Source organism: Geotrypetes seraphini, chromosome 5 (genome assembly GCF_902459505.1).
Source record: "Geotrypetes seraphini chromosome 5, aGeoSer1.1, whole genome shotgun sequence".
NCBI classification, from domain to species: domain Eukaryota; kingdom Metazoa; phylum Chordata; class Amphibia; order Gymnophiona; family Dermophiidae; genus Geotrypetes; species Geotrypetes seraphini.
The window spans coordinates 210,856,387-210,872,846 of NC_047088.1; the positions used below are offsets into that span (position 1 = coordinate 210,856,387).

General features: G+C 42.7%; 1 protein-coding gene across 2 annotated transcripts in view; it reads left to right on the forward strand.

Moving 5' to 3' along the window:
- The window catches only part of KCNH7 (potassium voltage-gated channel subfamily H member 7), a 457,016-nt gene that overhangs the window by 419,184 nt on the left and 21,372 nt on the right, over positions 1–16,460 (forward strand). Inside the window, exon 14 of one of the 2 annotated variants that reach the window (XM_033947144.1) lies at positions 9,426–9,686. In XM_033947144.1, coding sequence (XP_033803035.1) covers positions 9,426–9,686 — 261 coding nt within the window. The remainder of the gene's footprint in view (positions 1–9,425; positions 9,687–16,460) is intronic. The other variant, XM_033947145.1, reaches the window with a different exon arrangement.

Genomic DNA, 16,460 nt, shown 5'->3' on the forward strand with positions numbered 1-16,460 from the left:
ATGAGTCCAGGAATTTCCAGGGTGATTTACATTGTATCAAATTTTTGGAAAGTCGAATTATATTTTTCTTTTCATAAGCATAAGATTCAAATTTATGATACATGCTCAAAGAATTCCACCAGAAGGTATAGTTTAGTAATGAAGAGGACTTCCAATTTTTCAAGATGTGCATAAGGGCAGTCACAAACATTGCATCAATGAGTTTAGGAGGACAGTTAGACTGTGTAAAACAAGGGTGTTGAGATCGGAGAATTATAGTGTCAAAGGAAATTTCTTCTGAACAATTGGTAATAGACTTTATGGTGTCCCAAATGCACGTCCAAAAGGAACGAACTTGAGCACAATGGAAAAGCATGTGATCAAGAGTCCCAACTTCTTTCATACAGTTCCAACATATAGAGTCTTGTTTTAGGTTAGCTTTCCACATCCGAAAAGGTGTCCATACCGCATTCCACATAATGAAGAACATTGATTGTGAGACTCTGGATGATAAAAGAGGTCGGTTTGTCGAGGACCAAAAGAGTTCCCAGTCAACATCAGAAAGTGAGGTTGTCAGCATAGGTTCCCAATGTTTCATGGAATGAGAGGAAAATGTAAAAGAGTGATCTCTTAGAATACTATAAAAGAGAGATATCGCTTTACCTTTTGATATAGCCAATGTGGACCAGTGATACAAAGTGTGAGTGGATGTCATATAATCAAAGCGTATAGACATAGAAGATAACATCTCAGTAAGAGAAAGCCACTGTGAGTAAGCAGAAGGAGACAACGAGTAAGTAGAGCAAATTGTGTCAAAGGGAACAAACGAAGTGAGAGTGGTTATCTGATGGAGAGACCACAAACCAGCCCGCTGCCACCTCTTCCATGAAAGAGATTTACTATTGATTTGGATTTTGGGGTTGTTCCAAATGGACAAGAGTGGACTGTCTTTAATTGAAATCTCTGCGATTGTGTCTAGTATATGGAGGGCATGCTGCGTTGCACTCAATAAGGAGTATTTTCTCAAGAGTTTGGGTACTGGCACCGTCAACAAGCATGAAACATGTAGTGGTGCACATAAAAATCGTTCCAGGTCAAACCAGGTTGGTGAATCTTGGATATTAGTGTTAGTAATCCAGTAGGCTCCATATATGGCCAATGATGCGATATAATAAAAATGAAAATCAGGTACATTCAGACCCCCATTAATTTTAGAGGCTTTCAGTTTGTCGAGAGCAATACGAGGTTTTTTGTTATTCCACACAAAGTCAGATATTTTCTTATTCAACCAGTGAAAAAATTTCTTCTTGCATAAGGAGGGAAGCATTGAGAGGGTGTAGTTTATCTGAGGAGTAAGGGTCATTTTGATGGAAGCTATTCTGCCCCACCATGAAAGAAAGAGTGGAGACCAACGAGACAAGGTGTTAAGAACTAAGCTTTTAATTTTAGATATGTTTAGATCTTGAGTTTGAGTTGGATCTTTATGTATTAACACTCCCAAGTATTTTACAGCTCCGTGTGACCACGTGAAGGGAAATTGGGCGAGATCTGAGGGGTAAATGAGATCATTAAGAGGGAAAATTTCTGATTTTTCCCAGTTAACTAAGTATCCAGAAAGCTTGGAGTAATGAGAGACAATATTAACGAGTGAGGGAAGGGAAGCAACAGGGTCTCGGATAAAGAGAAGGACATCATCAGCGTATGCTGCTAATTTGATATGACAATAAGTAGTTTCAATTCCTGTTATTGTTGGGCATTGTCGGATAGCAAAGAGGAGAGGTTCCAACGCTAAGTTAAATAGCAGCGGCGACAGAGGGCAGCCCTGGCGAGTACCTCTATGTAGGGAGAATTTATTGGAGAGAGAATTATTAATTAAAATGCGAGCTGTGGGTTGATGATATAAAGTTTTAATCCAGTTTGTATAGAACGGGCCAAAGTTGTACCACTTTAAAATTTGGAATAAAAAAGGCCATTCAACTCGGTCAAAGGCCTTTTCGGCATCTATGGCCAAGCCGATTACGGGATCTGAGAGTGTTTTAGCATGGGCATTAATATGATGAAAAAGGCGTATATTGTCTCCTATAAACCTTTGTTTAATAAACCCCGTTTGATCTTTGTGAATAAGAGAGGGGATCACTTTGTTGAGTCTCAGTGCAAGAAGTTTTGCCATGATCTTGTAATCTAAATTAAGAAGAGAAATGGGGCGAAAATTTTTAACCAAGGTAGGGTCTCTGTCAGGTTTGGGAATAACTACTATAGTGGCCTCAGTGAAGTTGAATTGTTTGTCTGGATCAGAATGGAGGAATTCATAGTAAGAAAGAAGATGAGGAGCCAGGAGATTACGAAACTGTTTAAAAAATTCATTGGTAAACCCGTCAGGACCTGGGGCTTTGCCGGTAGGTATAGATGATATTGCGGCTTCTATTTCAGATACAGTAATGGGAGAGTCCAGTTTTAATTTCACAGAGTCCGATAAGGTCGGATGAATCAAAGAAGCAAGAAAAGAGTCTATCTCCGATTCTGAAGCAGAAAATTCAGATTTATATAAAGTAGTATAGAAGTTTTCAAACTGAGAAGAGATCAGAGACCGGGTTTTAACCATATGTCCCAATGGGTTTTGAATGGCTGTGATATGAAGACGTTTGGATTTAGTTTTAAGATATCTAGCCAAAGGGCGTCCCATAAGGTTGTCTCCCATATAATGTCCAGAGGTTGAGATAAAAATATCTCGTCTAGCAGTACTGGAGACTAAAGTGTTAAATTCGTATTTAAGATTTTGTATACGTTGAAAAATGGATGGATCATGTAAGTGGGTAGACATATGTTGTAGTTCTAACTCTTTGATAGAAGATTCTAATTCTTTCTCTTTTTTCATGGATTGTTTCTTTTTCCAAGAGGCAAGATTGATAAGTTCACCCCTAAGGGAGACTTTATAAGCCTCCCAGACAATGGATGGGCAAATTTCTGGATCTTTGGAGTTAAATTCGAAGAATTCAGCAGTGAAAGATTGAATTTTGTCAGCTATTTCTGAGTCTAAGAGTAAAGCATTGTTTAGTCTCCAAGAAGAAGATTCTTTGCGAGGGGCAGAAATAAGTAAGTGTAGGGAGGTGGCCGCATGATCTGTAAATGAGATGCCATTTTCTAAGACACTGGTAGGCGCCTACTGTACATTTTTCCTAGAATGTGGGCCATAGTGCCTGGGTGGTCTGCAGTGATTTTCAGTGAAACTTTGAAGACAGTTACTTGTCAATGTATTTATGTGAACAAAAATGCAGTAAGTATTTCTGTGATACTTTAAAAATCTTATGAAGATTCGCGACCTCATTTACAAAGCCGCACTAGCGGCTGCGCTGCGCTAACGGCCCCGAAGCCCATAGAGATTTAAAGGGCTTTGGGGCTGTTGCCACACGGCTTTGTAAAAGAGGCCGTTAGTTATAGGACAATGCATTGGTGTGGATGAAATGAGGATGTTCATAGTGGAGGATGTAGGAGAGTCTATGGGGTCCTTTTATCAAGCCATGCTAGTGGGGTTAGCGCGTCGGACATTTCATCACACGCTAACCCCCGCGGCCAGCTAAAAAACTAACGCCTGCTCAATGCAGGCGTTAGCGGCTAGCGCGGCAGGCGGTTTAACGTGCGGTATTACGCGCATTAAACCCCTACCGCAGCTTGATAAAAGGACCCCTATGAGTATTATGTATTTTGTATGTTGTTTTGTAAACTACCTAGACTTTAGGCGGTATATAATTTTTTAAAATAAATAAATAATAAATCATCTGAATAATGCCACTGAAAGTTGATGAATGGCCCTAGGCGCTGCTACCTGGATAAGTGCTTTTGAATATCAGACTGCATGTGAACTTCTGACTTTGTTCTGTTATATTTCATAATTTAGATTTAATTACACATTTTTACAAAGTTGAGATCAGTATGAGTTTCATGGTCTAATAGATTGGTAGATCCCCTCCCAATAGGGCTTTCAATCTAAGTTGTAGACTGAGGCAATGCAAGCTGAAGTGACTTGCACAAAGTCGTGGGAAGTGTTAATGGAAGAAGCAAGATTTTGAACCCATGCTTCTCTGGTTCTCAGTCTGGTATTCTAACCACTAGCCTTTTCCACAGGGTTACCCATCCTTCATTCCTTTATATTACCACTATATTAAGATACATGGGCAGTATACAATTATGCAGGTGAATAAATTTCAGCTACTACTACTACTACTATCCATTCAGTTGAGTCCAACCCTTGGATACTCTGTAGGCCAGTCCTCACCATGCTTCCCTGTTTTCCACAACTTCTTTCAATTGCTTGATGTTCATTTTCATGTCATTCTTAATGGTATCCAGCCAACTGGCATTTGGTATCCCCTGCTTTCTTTTACCACTGATCATTTCGAGTAGCACCTCCTTTTCTACTGAATTTGCCCTCATCATATGTCCAAAACAGATCAGTTTCTTGCCTTCCAGGGACAACTCTGGGTTTATATGATCAATAATATCTTTGTTGGTGATCCTAGCTGTCCATGGAATTCATAGAAGTCTACTACACATACTGGAAATGTAGATGTGAATATTTTTCATTTGAGTAATATGTATTGCGTGAAATGGTCATCTTGTCCAACAGAAATCCAGCATGTGATATGCATGCATATCTATTTGAATATCTGTAAAAAAGAAAAACAAATACAAAGTAATAATTTATTTCTAAAGATTAAAATTTATGATCGTTAATTCATAGTTGTCCATAAAGTTCTGATTATAGCCTAGTTTCCTTTTAGCCATTATTCTTAACGCTGTCATGAAAGCAATTTTTTATAAGTTCAGATCATTTTTATTAAAGTTTTCAACTAGGTAGTCAGCAACAAACAAAAGCATAAACTATTCTTACAGCTTTAGAAAAGAAATATCAACAGTATACAATATATATTCCTATTCATCAATGGTAAACAAAACATAAAATAATGTGCAGAGTATAAATAGAAAAAAAAATGAATGATTTGATGAAATGAACAGTTTTGAAAATGGGTTGTTCTGTTAGGCAGGTGGCTAATGCAATAAATAACGGAAAAAAATATAAATGGTAAGTGTTAAAAGTGATCTGCACGCATTTAAATCAAGATTCAATACAGGGCTATTTGATAATATTATAGAAACTGATGGAGCCCGGCTTTGAGAATTTCAGCTGGATGAGTTTCAAGATTTCTCTGAAATGAAGTGCACCTGATGTCTCTGTGGTTGCATTGTTCTGCAGCTGTGATCTCACTCAAGCAGAAGAGTACATTTTCCCAAATAAAGAAAAAGAAATGAACTCTGCTGGGTGCAACTCAAATTCCTTTTAAGTTTGTGCAAAGTAAATTATGGTATACGTTACTAAAAACAATGACCAGAAATGAAAAAGTTGCAGGTCATCACTAAATTTCACATTGGACATGCGAGTTACTGCTTCATTTCCATCCAGAGATCCCCTTTAGAACCACAGAACTCTGGAACAACCTCACATCGTCGCTCAGAATTTCAAGCTCCCTCCAATCCTTCCGCAAACACCTGAAAACTTGGCTCTTTTCAAAATCTAACACTTCCCGCTGTTTGGTTCCCTGTCCCTCTTTATCTTCCTAGCTCCTTTCCTAAAATCCTTCATTGTAGCTCCTTTTCAACCTAACCCTGTAAACCGTGCCGAGCTCTACGCTTGTGGAGATGGCGCGGTATACAAACCTAAGGTTTAGTTTAGTTTAGTTTATATTAAAATGTAAATAACCTTGGAAATAAACTTGGATATTCCAGCTCTTCAATGAGGAGCAATGTCAGACTGCTTAAACGAGAGATCATTTCTCTCGTCATGCCGTGTATATTGCAACCATAGTCTCTGTAATAGACCAAGAGATGTACAGCATAGGCAGACATGAGACTTTTTAATCCGCTACCATTGACTAGTTAAACAGAATGGTAGTTTAATTCTGAATCTTGTAGATAGAGACGATAGCAAGTTTTTAAGGTAGATTCATCAACAAAACTTCAATCTGCACATTACAGGAATAGATTTTGACAGGGGTTACTTGCTAGGTTGATTTGCAAAGTTCTACCCGCACAGCACAAAAGCAATTTTGCAATCTCTTCCTGTCATTGAATTTCAAATTATTTTGCTCAGGTGTCATCTCAATGTCACAGCTTGTATTGCTCTGAGTATCCTGTTATTAATTCTTCTTCTCCTCGGACTGAAGGGATTGGTGAAGTTTTTATTAAATTCATTCTCTTCTAATCGTTACTCTTTTTCTCTCATAGTTTTATTTTAAAGGTGAACCACTTCAGTTAAAATCCTGTGATTTTAAGCATTTATAAAGAAAACAACAAGAGCTACTGTAAAATATTCAATCTACATAACAGAGCATGCATTTAAGCACCCCAGTCTGAATAAATGCATGATCCACTTACCTTCTCTAAATTAAGATATTACACCCTACAGTATATCTTTATAACAGCCATATAACTCATTGTATCCTCTCCAAAATTTATCCAGCTTTCTCTATATCAGTGGTTCTCAACCCTGTCCTGGGGGAGCACCAGACCAATCGGGTTTTCAGGATAGCCCTAATGAATATGCATGGAGCAGATTTGCATGCCTGGCACCTCCATTATATGCAGATCGCTCTCATGCATATTCATTAAGGCTATCCTGAAAACCCGACTTGTCTGGTGGTCCCCCAGGACAGGGTTGGGAACCACTGTTCTATATCTCCCAGATCTCACAATAACCCCAATAGAATGCTCTTAAAGGATAAAGGAGCTACTTCAATGAATTGGTACCTAAATGTATGTACCATTTATGCATGTTATGGGCACCTATAATTGGTAGACCTGGATTTCTAAACAGGTTTGTGATGTGTGAAGGGGCAAAATCAAAAATGTGCCTAAGTCGGAGGGAAAATGTCCATTTTCAAAGCTGCCAAACATCTATCTTTTATTTTTGAAAATGAGCAAGGTATAAGTTTTGGTCCTTAGGACGTCTACCTTTTATGCCCATTTTCAAATATAAAAACATCCACATGAAAAATGTACAAAAGCAAGTTTTGTAAATGTACCCACCTTGGCTGATTGTGGCAGAAAGAATCCCCATCAGCTGAACCAGTTTGGGGGGATTCCTGGCAGCTCAGCAGATGATTTTGAGCCAATCAAGGCCTTTGGCCCATCCCATTGCATGTAAATTCCTACATGGAATGCATGAACAGAAAGAGTAAAAGTTTCACACATTTTACAGCAAGTTCAATCTACAGTATATAGAGGAGTGATGTGAGAAAGTGCCAGGAAAATGCGATAAACTTCAGTTGAACTTCCAAGGGAAAGCTGAAGTTGAGGTTTAGAAATTACTGTTATGTGTAGAGTCGAAAATGTAATTACTATCCCTCTTTTAAAGTATCTTCATATATGTAAAGTAGTTTAATTAAACTTAAGATAAAAACAGGAAATATTAAAAAGTCATTTGAACATGCATGCAATTTCCGGTCATACAAAAATGTCTATGCAAATCACATTTTGCTAACTGGATCCTGAGATTCAGCAACCTGTGTTATCCTGGTACCCCGGATTGCTGAATCCCAAGGCACATGCATAAAGCTGTTTGTGAGTCACCTCATAAGCAGCAATTTTCCTATGGCCCAAGAACATCAGGCCACAAGGCCATGGCCCAGTGCTCCCAGGCCACCTGGAAAGGCTCTTGTCAAACTTTCAGCCTCACTGACTTAAGTCCCCTGTACAAGGTCCACCCACCCCTACAAAAACAATCCCTCCCACCCCCACCCCATGGTATCATTGGTCTTATGATCCAGGAGGGGGGTCTTCCTAGGGTCCAAGGGTCTTCAGGCAGAAGCGATGTCTAGTCACTCTTGTCCAATCCTGCACTGGCTTCAGAATGAAAGGAGTACCACTAGACGGTCATATTTCCATATAAGGAAATATAAAGGCACAAGACTACTGCTAATGATGTAGATATGAAAAGGGAGAGTCCTCAGTGCTCATGTGCAGCAAGTAACACTTATAATAAAGCAGATATCAGTGGCTACTCTGAATGTTATAATAATAGGTACCAAGGGCCAGATTCTATAAATAGCACCTAAGTGTACCTAAATTATAGGTGTCGCTAGGCACGGTTGTCAATTAATCACTGGGCACCTCTTAGAATCCTACCTAGCATCACCTAGGCATGCTTAGGCATCACTTATACTAGACCAGGTTTTACTTGGCCTAATTTACCAGTGGCTAACTCGGACGCCTAGCAACACCTAAGTCAACCATGCCTATTATTTGCTCCTAGCCATGGCTACTTTACAGGTAGGCATCATTATGAGATGCAAAGCACCTCCATTTAGATGTGGTTTAGGCATCCTAAGATTTGGGTGGCAAACTCTTAATTGCTTATTTTAAGAAAAAAAATTTTGACTGGCTGAAAATTGGCACAATCAATTACCCTGCCAATTTATGAAAGAGTTAAGCACGGTTTCCAAAGTTAGGTGTCACTAGACGGCCTCGATAAGGGCACCTAATATAGGCACCCTATACAGAATCTGGTCCTATGTTCATGGGAAAATTGCTTTTAAAAACTAATTTTCCAAAAAGCAATTGGAAGCAAAATATCAATAATATACAAAGAGTCTTTTCACCTTACTAAGCATCACTAAAAGTTGTGGCATCAATGCAAAATAAATAAAAATGATAATTTCTTTTCTCATTGAGACAATTTAAAACACTTGTCTTCATACAAAGTACTTAACCAGTAAAGTCATTGTTTCTCACAGTCCCCAACCATTTCTCTAGGAACAAGCTTGTGTATATTCACATACTAGAGTGGAGCTTCCCAAATCTGTCCTGGGATCCTGAAGCCAGCTGGGTTTCCAGGATAGCTACAATGAATAAATCTGCATTATATTGGGTCTCCATTACTGAAAACATTACTGACTATGGGATCATTACGACAGATTTGGAGGCCCTCATCTGAGGCACCTTTTCCAGATGGGGCCTTAGAAACACCATTTACCTCAAAATGCGCCCTAAATCGAATATTCAAGGGTCTTATAGGACACTGCAAGGCCTTAGAAACACCCAATACAATGGTAAATCATAAAATGCTCAACTCTTCTGATTGATATTTACAAGAGCCTCCACTGCCTTTCTAGCCATTATTTGATTATGCAAAGCCTTCCTTGGCACTAATCCCCAAATTCTATGCAGGTTGCCCACATCTGAGTGCAGATCCCAGATGCGCGCACAAGCTAATTAGTCAATTGGGTGCTAACAACCAATTATTGGGGTTAATTGGCACTAATTTGGATTTACCTGCACCTGCCTACACTCATTTTTTTTTTGTCTTTCTAGTTTATTAGTTTCTTATTTAATGTTTGCTCTACAAATGCATGAGCTTGCACAGGATTATATCATATGGGATTTCCTTCTTGCAGACTGTGACAGAGAAAGTAGTCAGAATGACTCTGAAAATTCTATAAATAATGCCAAACACCATCAGTGTGTGAACACATATTCAGAAGAGAGAAAACACAGCTCTTCTTCTTTTACGTCCTCGACTGATGGTGAGCAGAAACCACTCTATGCTGATATCCTTGATTATAATGCAGTTGTAAGGAAACCATCTGGCCTGGAATTTGATGACTCTCTGAGGACATCTGAAAGAATCATCATCAACAGAAGTCATTCTTACAAAGGTAATGTGTTTTTAAAAGGATTATATGAAGAATGAGAAAACTGCATTTCTGATTATATTCCTCTAACTATTCCTAAGCCTTACTGATTTCCTCGTCATATTCTAAAAGATTTAAATATGTGCACCTTTTATCATGAATACTAAATGGTCTCTATTACAGATGCAAAAGTACAATGGAATAAAACTTATCTTAAAGTAATGCTGTGTATATGTAATCAACCAGAAAATCGTTTAAGCAGCGGCTTTCAGTGTTTCCACCCGCAAACGTTTCTTGTGCTTGAGAAATAAGTTCAGCTACGCATAGTTTCAGGGAGCAACCCCTTCTTCAGGAACCTCATCGTCAAACTAATGATGTTGTAATGCTTCGAAAAGAAAAATTCTACAACTCCATTGCTCTATATTTAATGCTTCCGGTTCAAAGGGATAAAACCAGAGAAGGCGTATGACTCTTAAGAACGTAGTGACATTGTTCTATTTTCTATATGGTTCCTAACGTACGCAAATCCCTTCAAAATCCTCCAGGATGTCCTATCGATTTTGGAACCACTTTCCAAATTTGTGGAACGTTTTTGAAATCTGAAGTATGTAGAGCTAAATCATCTACGCCCAAATCATCTGCCCATCCTGCTTAGATCACTTCTTTCTCTAAATTCCCGGATTCCTTTCTTTATATGCTATCTCCTTCCTCCATTTCCAGCATCAATCACTAAGACCTCTTTCCCCCAGAAAAGGATCAAATAATTTGGGCACACAAAAGATGCCAACAAATGCTATTTTATAATTTTAGAAATGTTATAATTTAATGTGCCAACATGTGCAAATTTATGAAGTAAGCCACATAATTGCTTCAAAACTATGAAATTAAGTTGCAGAATTTACAGTCTGGGGGCTGTGATTCTATTAGTATATGCTACTACAGATTTTTCCCATATGACAACTAAAGCTTCCACCTTGCCCCATCTTAACCTAGAACCACTCAACCTGTTGTAAAATATATTACTAAAGTCCCTTGTTCTAATGTTCTAAGCTGCATTAGGTGCTAACATGCACCCAACACAGCAAAAAATGGGTTACAATGGGACACACTATAGAATCATATGGCAATTTAAAAATGTTCATGTGCTAACCATGCACTAAATAAATTTTAGTATTTAGGGAGGCATGTCAGGGGCAGAGAGAGGATGTTCCTGTGCTAACCAGTTAGCACATCTACATTGCCTAACGCTAACGCTACATTGCCTAACGCAACTTTAAAGTTCATGTAAAAAACCAAACTTCTTCTCCAGTAACTCAAACTTTTGGAGTTCCTCAGGGCTCTATTTTATCCCCACTACTATTTAATATTTTTCTATCCCCTCTGCTTTCTCTTGCCCAATCACTAGGATTTTCAATTTTCGCCTACGCTGCTTTTTCCGATCAATACTTCAAACTCTTCAGATATTAATGATCTAAATACCAAATTAGACATTATAAGTGAGTGGCTATTCTCTAATAAACTTTCACTTAATATCGATAAATCTTGTGGTTTACTTCTCCCCATTAAAAAATCCGAAACTTTACCAGGAACAATTTACATCAAATCCACACCCTTACTTATGGATACTAAAATAAAATTACTAGGCGTAACTTTAGATAGAGATCTTACTTTTCATGATCACATAAGTTCAGTTGTAAAAACTTGTTTCTTTAAATTACGAATCATCCGTTCACTCAGTTCTATTTTAAATTCCAACTCGATTGAAATCCTTATTCACTCTTTAGTTATCTCTCACTTGGACTACTGCAATTCACTACTAAATGGACTTCCCCAAAAAGAACTTCGCCGTCTGCAACTTGTACAAAATACCGCAATCAAACTCATTTACAAAATAGGTAAGTTCGAACACGTCACCCCGCTTCTTAAAGAGGCTCACTGGCTTCCACCGTATAATTTATAAAATCATGGTTCACGGAAGTTTCGCCCCCCACATTTCGCCCCCAGCAATTCGCCCCTCACATTTCGCCCCCGCACATTTCGCCCCCCGGATGTTTCGCCCCCACACATTTCGCCCCCGCACATTTCGCCCCCCGGATGTTTCGCCCCCACACATTTCGCCCCCGCACATTTCGCCCCTGAGTGTCAGACTATTCCTCTCGCAGGCGATTTCTTTGCCGACACGACGGCAGGCTACAAATTCAAAGTGCACAGCTGGCTGTTCTCACTGCCTCTAATGTCGGCCCTGCAGCTCCGGACTTCCCCACACCTGCTCTCTCCCCCCCCCCCCGATCACTATTATTTTAAATGTTATGGCAGCCACGGCGCTGTATCCATCGGAGGAGACTTCTAACCTCGGCCATGAAGTTGCTGTTGCAGGAAGAGTTCCGGGGCAGGTCGAGGTTAGAAGTCTCCTCCGATGGATACAGCGCCGTGGCTGCCATAACATTTAAAATAATAGTGATCGGGGGGGGGGGGAGAGAGCAGGTGTGGGGAAGTCCGGAGCTGCAGGGCCGGCGTTAGAGGGAGTAAGAGCTGATGGTGCCACAGGGTCCCGCGTTGGGGGGGGGGAGGGAGGAAGAAAGAAGATGGGGGTCATAATCCAACGCTACCTCGGCCTGAGGTGTGGGGAAGTCCGGAGCTGCAGGGCCGGCGTTAGAGGGAGGAAGAGCTGATGGTGCCACAGGGTCCCGCGTTGGGGGGGGGAGGGAGGAAGAAAGAAGATGGGGGTCATAATCCAACGCTACCTCGGCCTGAGGTGTGGGGAAGTCCGGAGCTGCAGGGCCGGCGTTAGAGGGAGTAAGAGCTGATGGTGCCACAGGGTCCCGCGTTGGGGGGGGAGGGAGGAAGAAAGAAGATGGGGGTCATAATCCAACGCTACCTCGGCCTGAGGTGTGGGGAAGTCCGGAGCTGCAGGGCCGGCGTTAGAGGGAGTAAGAGCTGATGGTGCCACAGGGTCCCGCGTTGGGGGGGGGGAGGAAGAAAGAAGATGGGGGTCATAATCCAACGCTACCTCGGCCTGAGGTGTGGGGAAGTCCGGAGCTGCAGGGCCGGCGTTAGAGGGAGTAAGAGCTGATGGTGCCACAGGGTCCCGCGTTGGGGGGGGGAGGGAGGAAGAAAGAAGATAGGGGTCATAATCCAACGCTACCTCGGCCTGAGGTGTGGGGAAGTCCGGAGCTGCAGGGCCGGCGTTAGAGGGAGTAAGAGCTGATGGTGCCACAGGGTCCCGCGTTGGGGGGGGGGGAGGGAGGAAGAAAGAAGATGGGGGTCATAATCCAACGCTACCTCGGCCTGAGGTGTGGGGAAGTCCGGAGCTGCAGGGCCGGCGTTAGAGGGAGTAAGAGCTGATGGTGCCACAGGGTCCCGCGTTGGGGGGGGGAGGGAGGAAGAAAGAAGATGGGGGTCATAATCCAACGCTACCTCGGCCTGCCCCGGAACTCTTCCTGCAGCCACCACCCGCCTAGGCAGGAACATGAAGTTGCTGTTGCAGGAAGAGTTCCGGGGCAGGCCGAGGTTAGAAGTCTCCTCCGATGGATACAGCGCCGCGGCTGCCATAACATGAAGTTGCTGTTGCAGGAAGAGTTCCGGGGCAGGCCGAGGTTAGAAGTCTCCTCCGATGGATACAGCGCCGCGGCTGCCATAACATTTAAAATAATAGTGAGCGGGGGGGGGGGGGAAGAGCAGGTGTGGGGAAGTCCGGAGCTGCAGGGCCGGCGTTAGAGGGAGTAAGAGCTGATGGTGCCACAGGGTCCCGCGTTGGGGGGGGGAGGGAGGAAGAAAGAAGATGGGGGTCATAATCCAACGCTCAGGGGCGAAATGTGCGGGGGCGAAATGTGTGGGGGCAAAACATCCGGGGGGCGAAATGTGTGGGGGCGAAATGTGTGGGGGCGAAATGTGTCTGGGGGCGAAATGTGGGGGGCGAAATGTGAGGGGCGAATTGCTGGGGGCGAAATGTGGGGGGCGAACCTTCCGGATCCCTAAAATCATACTGCTCTCCTTTAAAATCAAACTTTCCCACCTGCCTTTATTTCTCGACAAATTATTAATACCTCAAAGTTCTCCCCGTTCCTTACGATCTACTAACCAAAAACTTCTTTTTATTCCTTCTTTAAAAGAATCCTACTATACAAGGAAAACTAATTTTGCTATAACAGCCCCCACACTATGGAATTCTCTTCCTCAATTTCTCCGGAACGAAATTCACTTACCTAAATTTAAAACTAATCTTAAAACTTTCCTATTTCAGGATGCCTTTGACAAATCCTAATCTTTTCTTTATATATTTATACGCTCATCTTTTTCCCTAACAGCTCTCCTATATTTCAGCGCATATCTTTTAGACCATGTACCCTTATCCTTCATGTCCTATCTCTTCCCTCTATCTCATTTCTTCTAATTTTATGTAACTTTCTCCTTCCTTCCCATTTAACCTCACGGTCATGTTTGTCAGTATATGTCTAATATGTTATCTCCAACTTTTCCAATACACCATTATCTACTTTTTACTCTCCTATTTTAAATTTTTATTGTTAACCGGTCAGATATTTGTTTTTATGATCGGGATATTAAAAATCAATAAACTCGAAACTTGAAACTTGATAATTAGGAGCTGTTACCGCCTATAAAATAGGATGCACTAAGTGCACTTGAGGTAATTGTTAAAAATGGCCCTGTGCTAATGGCAATATTCAAAAAGTCTGAGATAAACCTCTACTGAGTAGAAATCAAACACAAAAAGGCAGAGATAGAGAGATGTAATGTTCTGGGCAAGTACAACTGACTCAACACGGCCAGTGTCTCGGGACCAATATGGCACCTTCTTCAGGAGTCTATGAAAAAATACATGAACAATAAAGGTAAACATAATTATAATAAAAATGTAAATAAAATGCATCTAAAAAATTATGGGGTCCTTTTACTAAGGCACACTATCCATTTTAATGCGCGCTAAATATTATTACGTGCTAAACGCTAACGCGTCCATTATATTCTATGGGCGCATTAGCGTTTAGCACGCACTTATATTACCACGCACTAAAACAGCTAGTGTGCCTTAGTAAAAGAACCCCTATATGCTATGGGGTTCATAATTTAAAATAAAACGTCTAAAAAGTGTCCTAAATGGCTACTTGGACGATCAAAAAGCCTGATCGTCCAAGTACCCATAACCAAAGCTGGTTTTTAGACATATCTAAAAACAGCTTAGGCCTTTCCCCTGCCTCTAAACGCACAGAGAGAAAAGAGGCATGTTTAGAGGAGGGGAAAGGGCGGGCGGTGGGCGGGAGGTGGGCCGACATACACCTAGGCGTACAACAGGTATAACCAAAACCGTAGGCAGGTTGCCTAGTCGGCACTTATACCTTTTTGACTTAGACAAAGTCAAACCAGGTCTAAGTGCCGAAAAGGGCCGCTGAGCTGCTTGTGGCTGCTGCGATCAGCTCAGCGGCCCCAGCAACCTGCCTACCCCTCCACCATAAGCATCGTGGCAGAAGACATGCCTCATCTCCCCTATCACGATGCCATCACTTCGCTACCCGAACTGCCGCGACCCGTGGCAGGAGAAATGCCCTATCTCTCCTGACGCGGGTTGCGGCAGTTCAGGTAGAGGAGTGATGGCATCGCAGTAGAGGAGATGAGGCATCTCTCCTGCCATGATGCTTCACCCTCCACACACACATAATATCGGGGCAAGAGGGAGCCCAAGCCCTCTTGCCCCGGCGACTCCCCCCCCCCCCCCGCCGATTACGAGCTGGCCAGGAGGGAGCCCAAGCCCTCCTGGACCCGGTGACCCCCCCCTGCCGAGTAGGAGCTGGCCAGGAGGGAGCCCAAGCCCTCCTGGCCCCGGCGACCCCCCTAACCCCCACCCCCCACTACAATACAGGCAGGAGGGACCCAGGCCCTCCTGCCCTCGGCACAAACCCCCTCCCCCCAACAACCACCCCTCTCGAACCCCCGATCGGCCCCCCCTGCCGATCCACGACCCCCCAGGCTGATCCCACAACCCCCCCACCCCCACCCCCCTTCCCCTTACTTGAAATCATTGGCCAGACAGACGGGTGCCAAGCCCGTCCGGCATGCCAGCCGGCTGAAACCCCGCCCACAGGTGGGGCCTGAGGCACCTGGGCCAATCGGAATAGGCCCGAGAGCCTTAGGCTCCTCCTGTGGACGGGGCCTTAGGCACATGGGCTGGGTTGGGTTGTAGTGGGGGGTGGGGGGGTAGAGGGTCGCCGGGGCCAGGAGGGCTTGGGCTCCCTCCTGGCCAGCTCGTATTCGGGGGGGGGGGGGGGGTTGCCGGGGCCAGGAGGGCTTGGGCTCCCTCCTGGCCAGATAGAGTCGGAGGGGGTCGCCGGGGCCAGGAGGGCTTGGGTTCCCTCTTGCCCCGATGTTGTGTGTGTGGGGTGGAGGGTTGGGGGGATTCTGTAACCGGTGTTGTTTTTGACAGACACCGGTTACAGAATCCAGCTTTTAGGTGAAGGATTGGCTCCTCCTTCGCCTAAAAGCCCTTGTGTTGGACGTTTTGAGCTTATGCGTTTTTTTTGGTTCATTATGGGGTATAAGTGTAGACGTCTATGCCCCTCTATGTAAATTGCAACATATATCAAAGCTAGACACATATACAAGTATAATAAAATACATCCAAACAATTACATACCATGGAAATGATATCAAACCTAAACTCATATATAAGTAAACAGAATAAACATGTTAATTTAATGTTAAAAAAAAAAAAATTATAAAGACTAAAAAGTATACTCAAAATGAAACAGGTGCTGTAAGTACTGTTGGTGAGCAGAGTGTAAA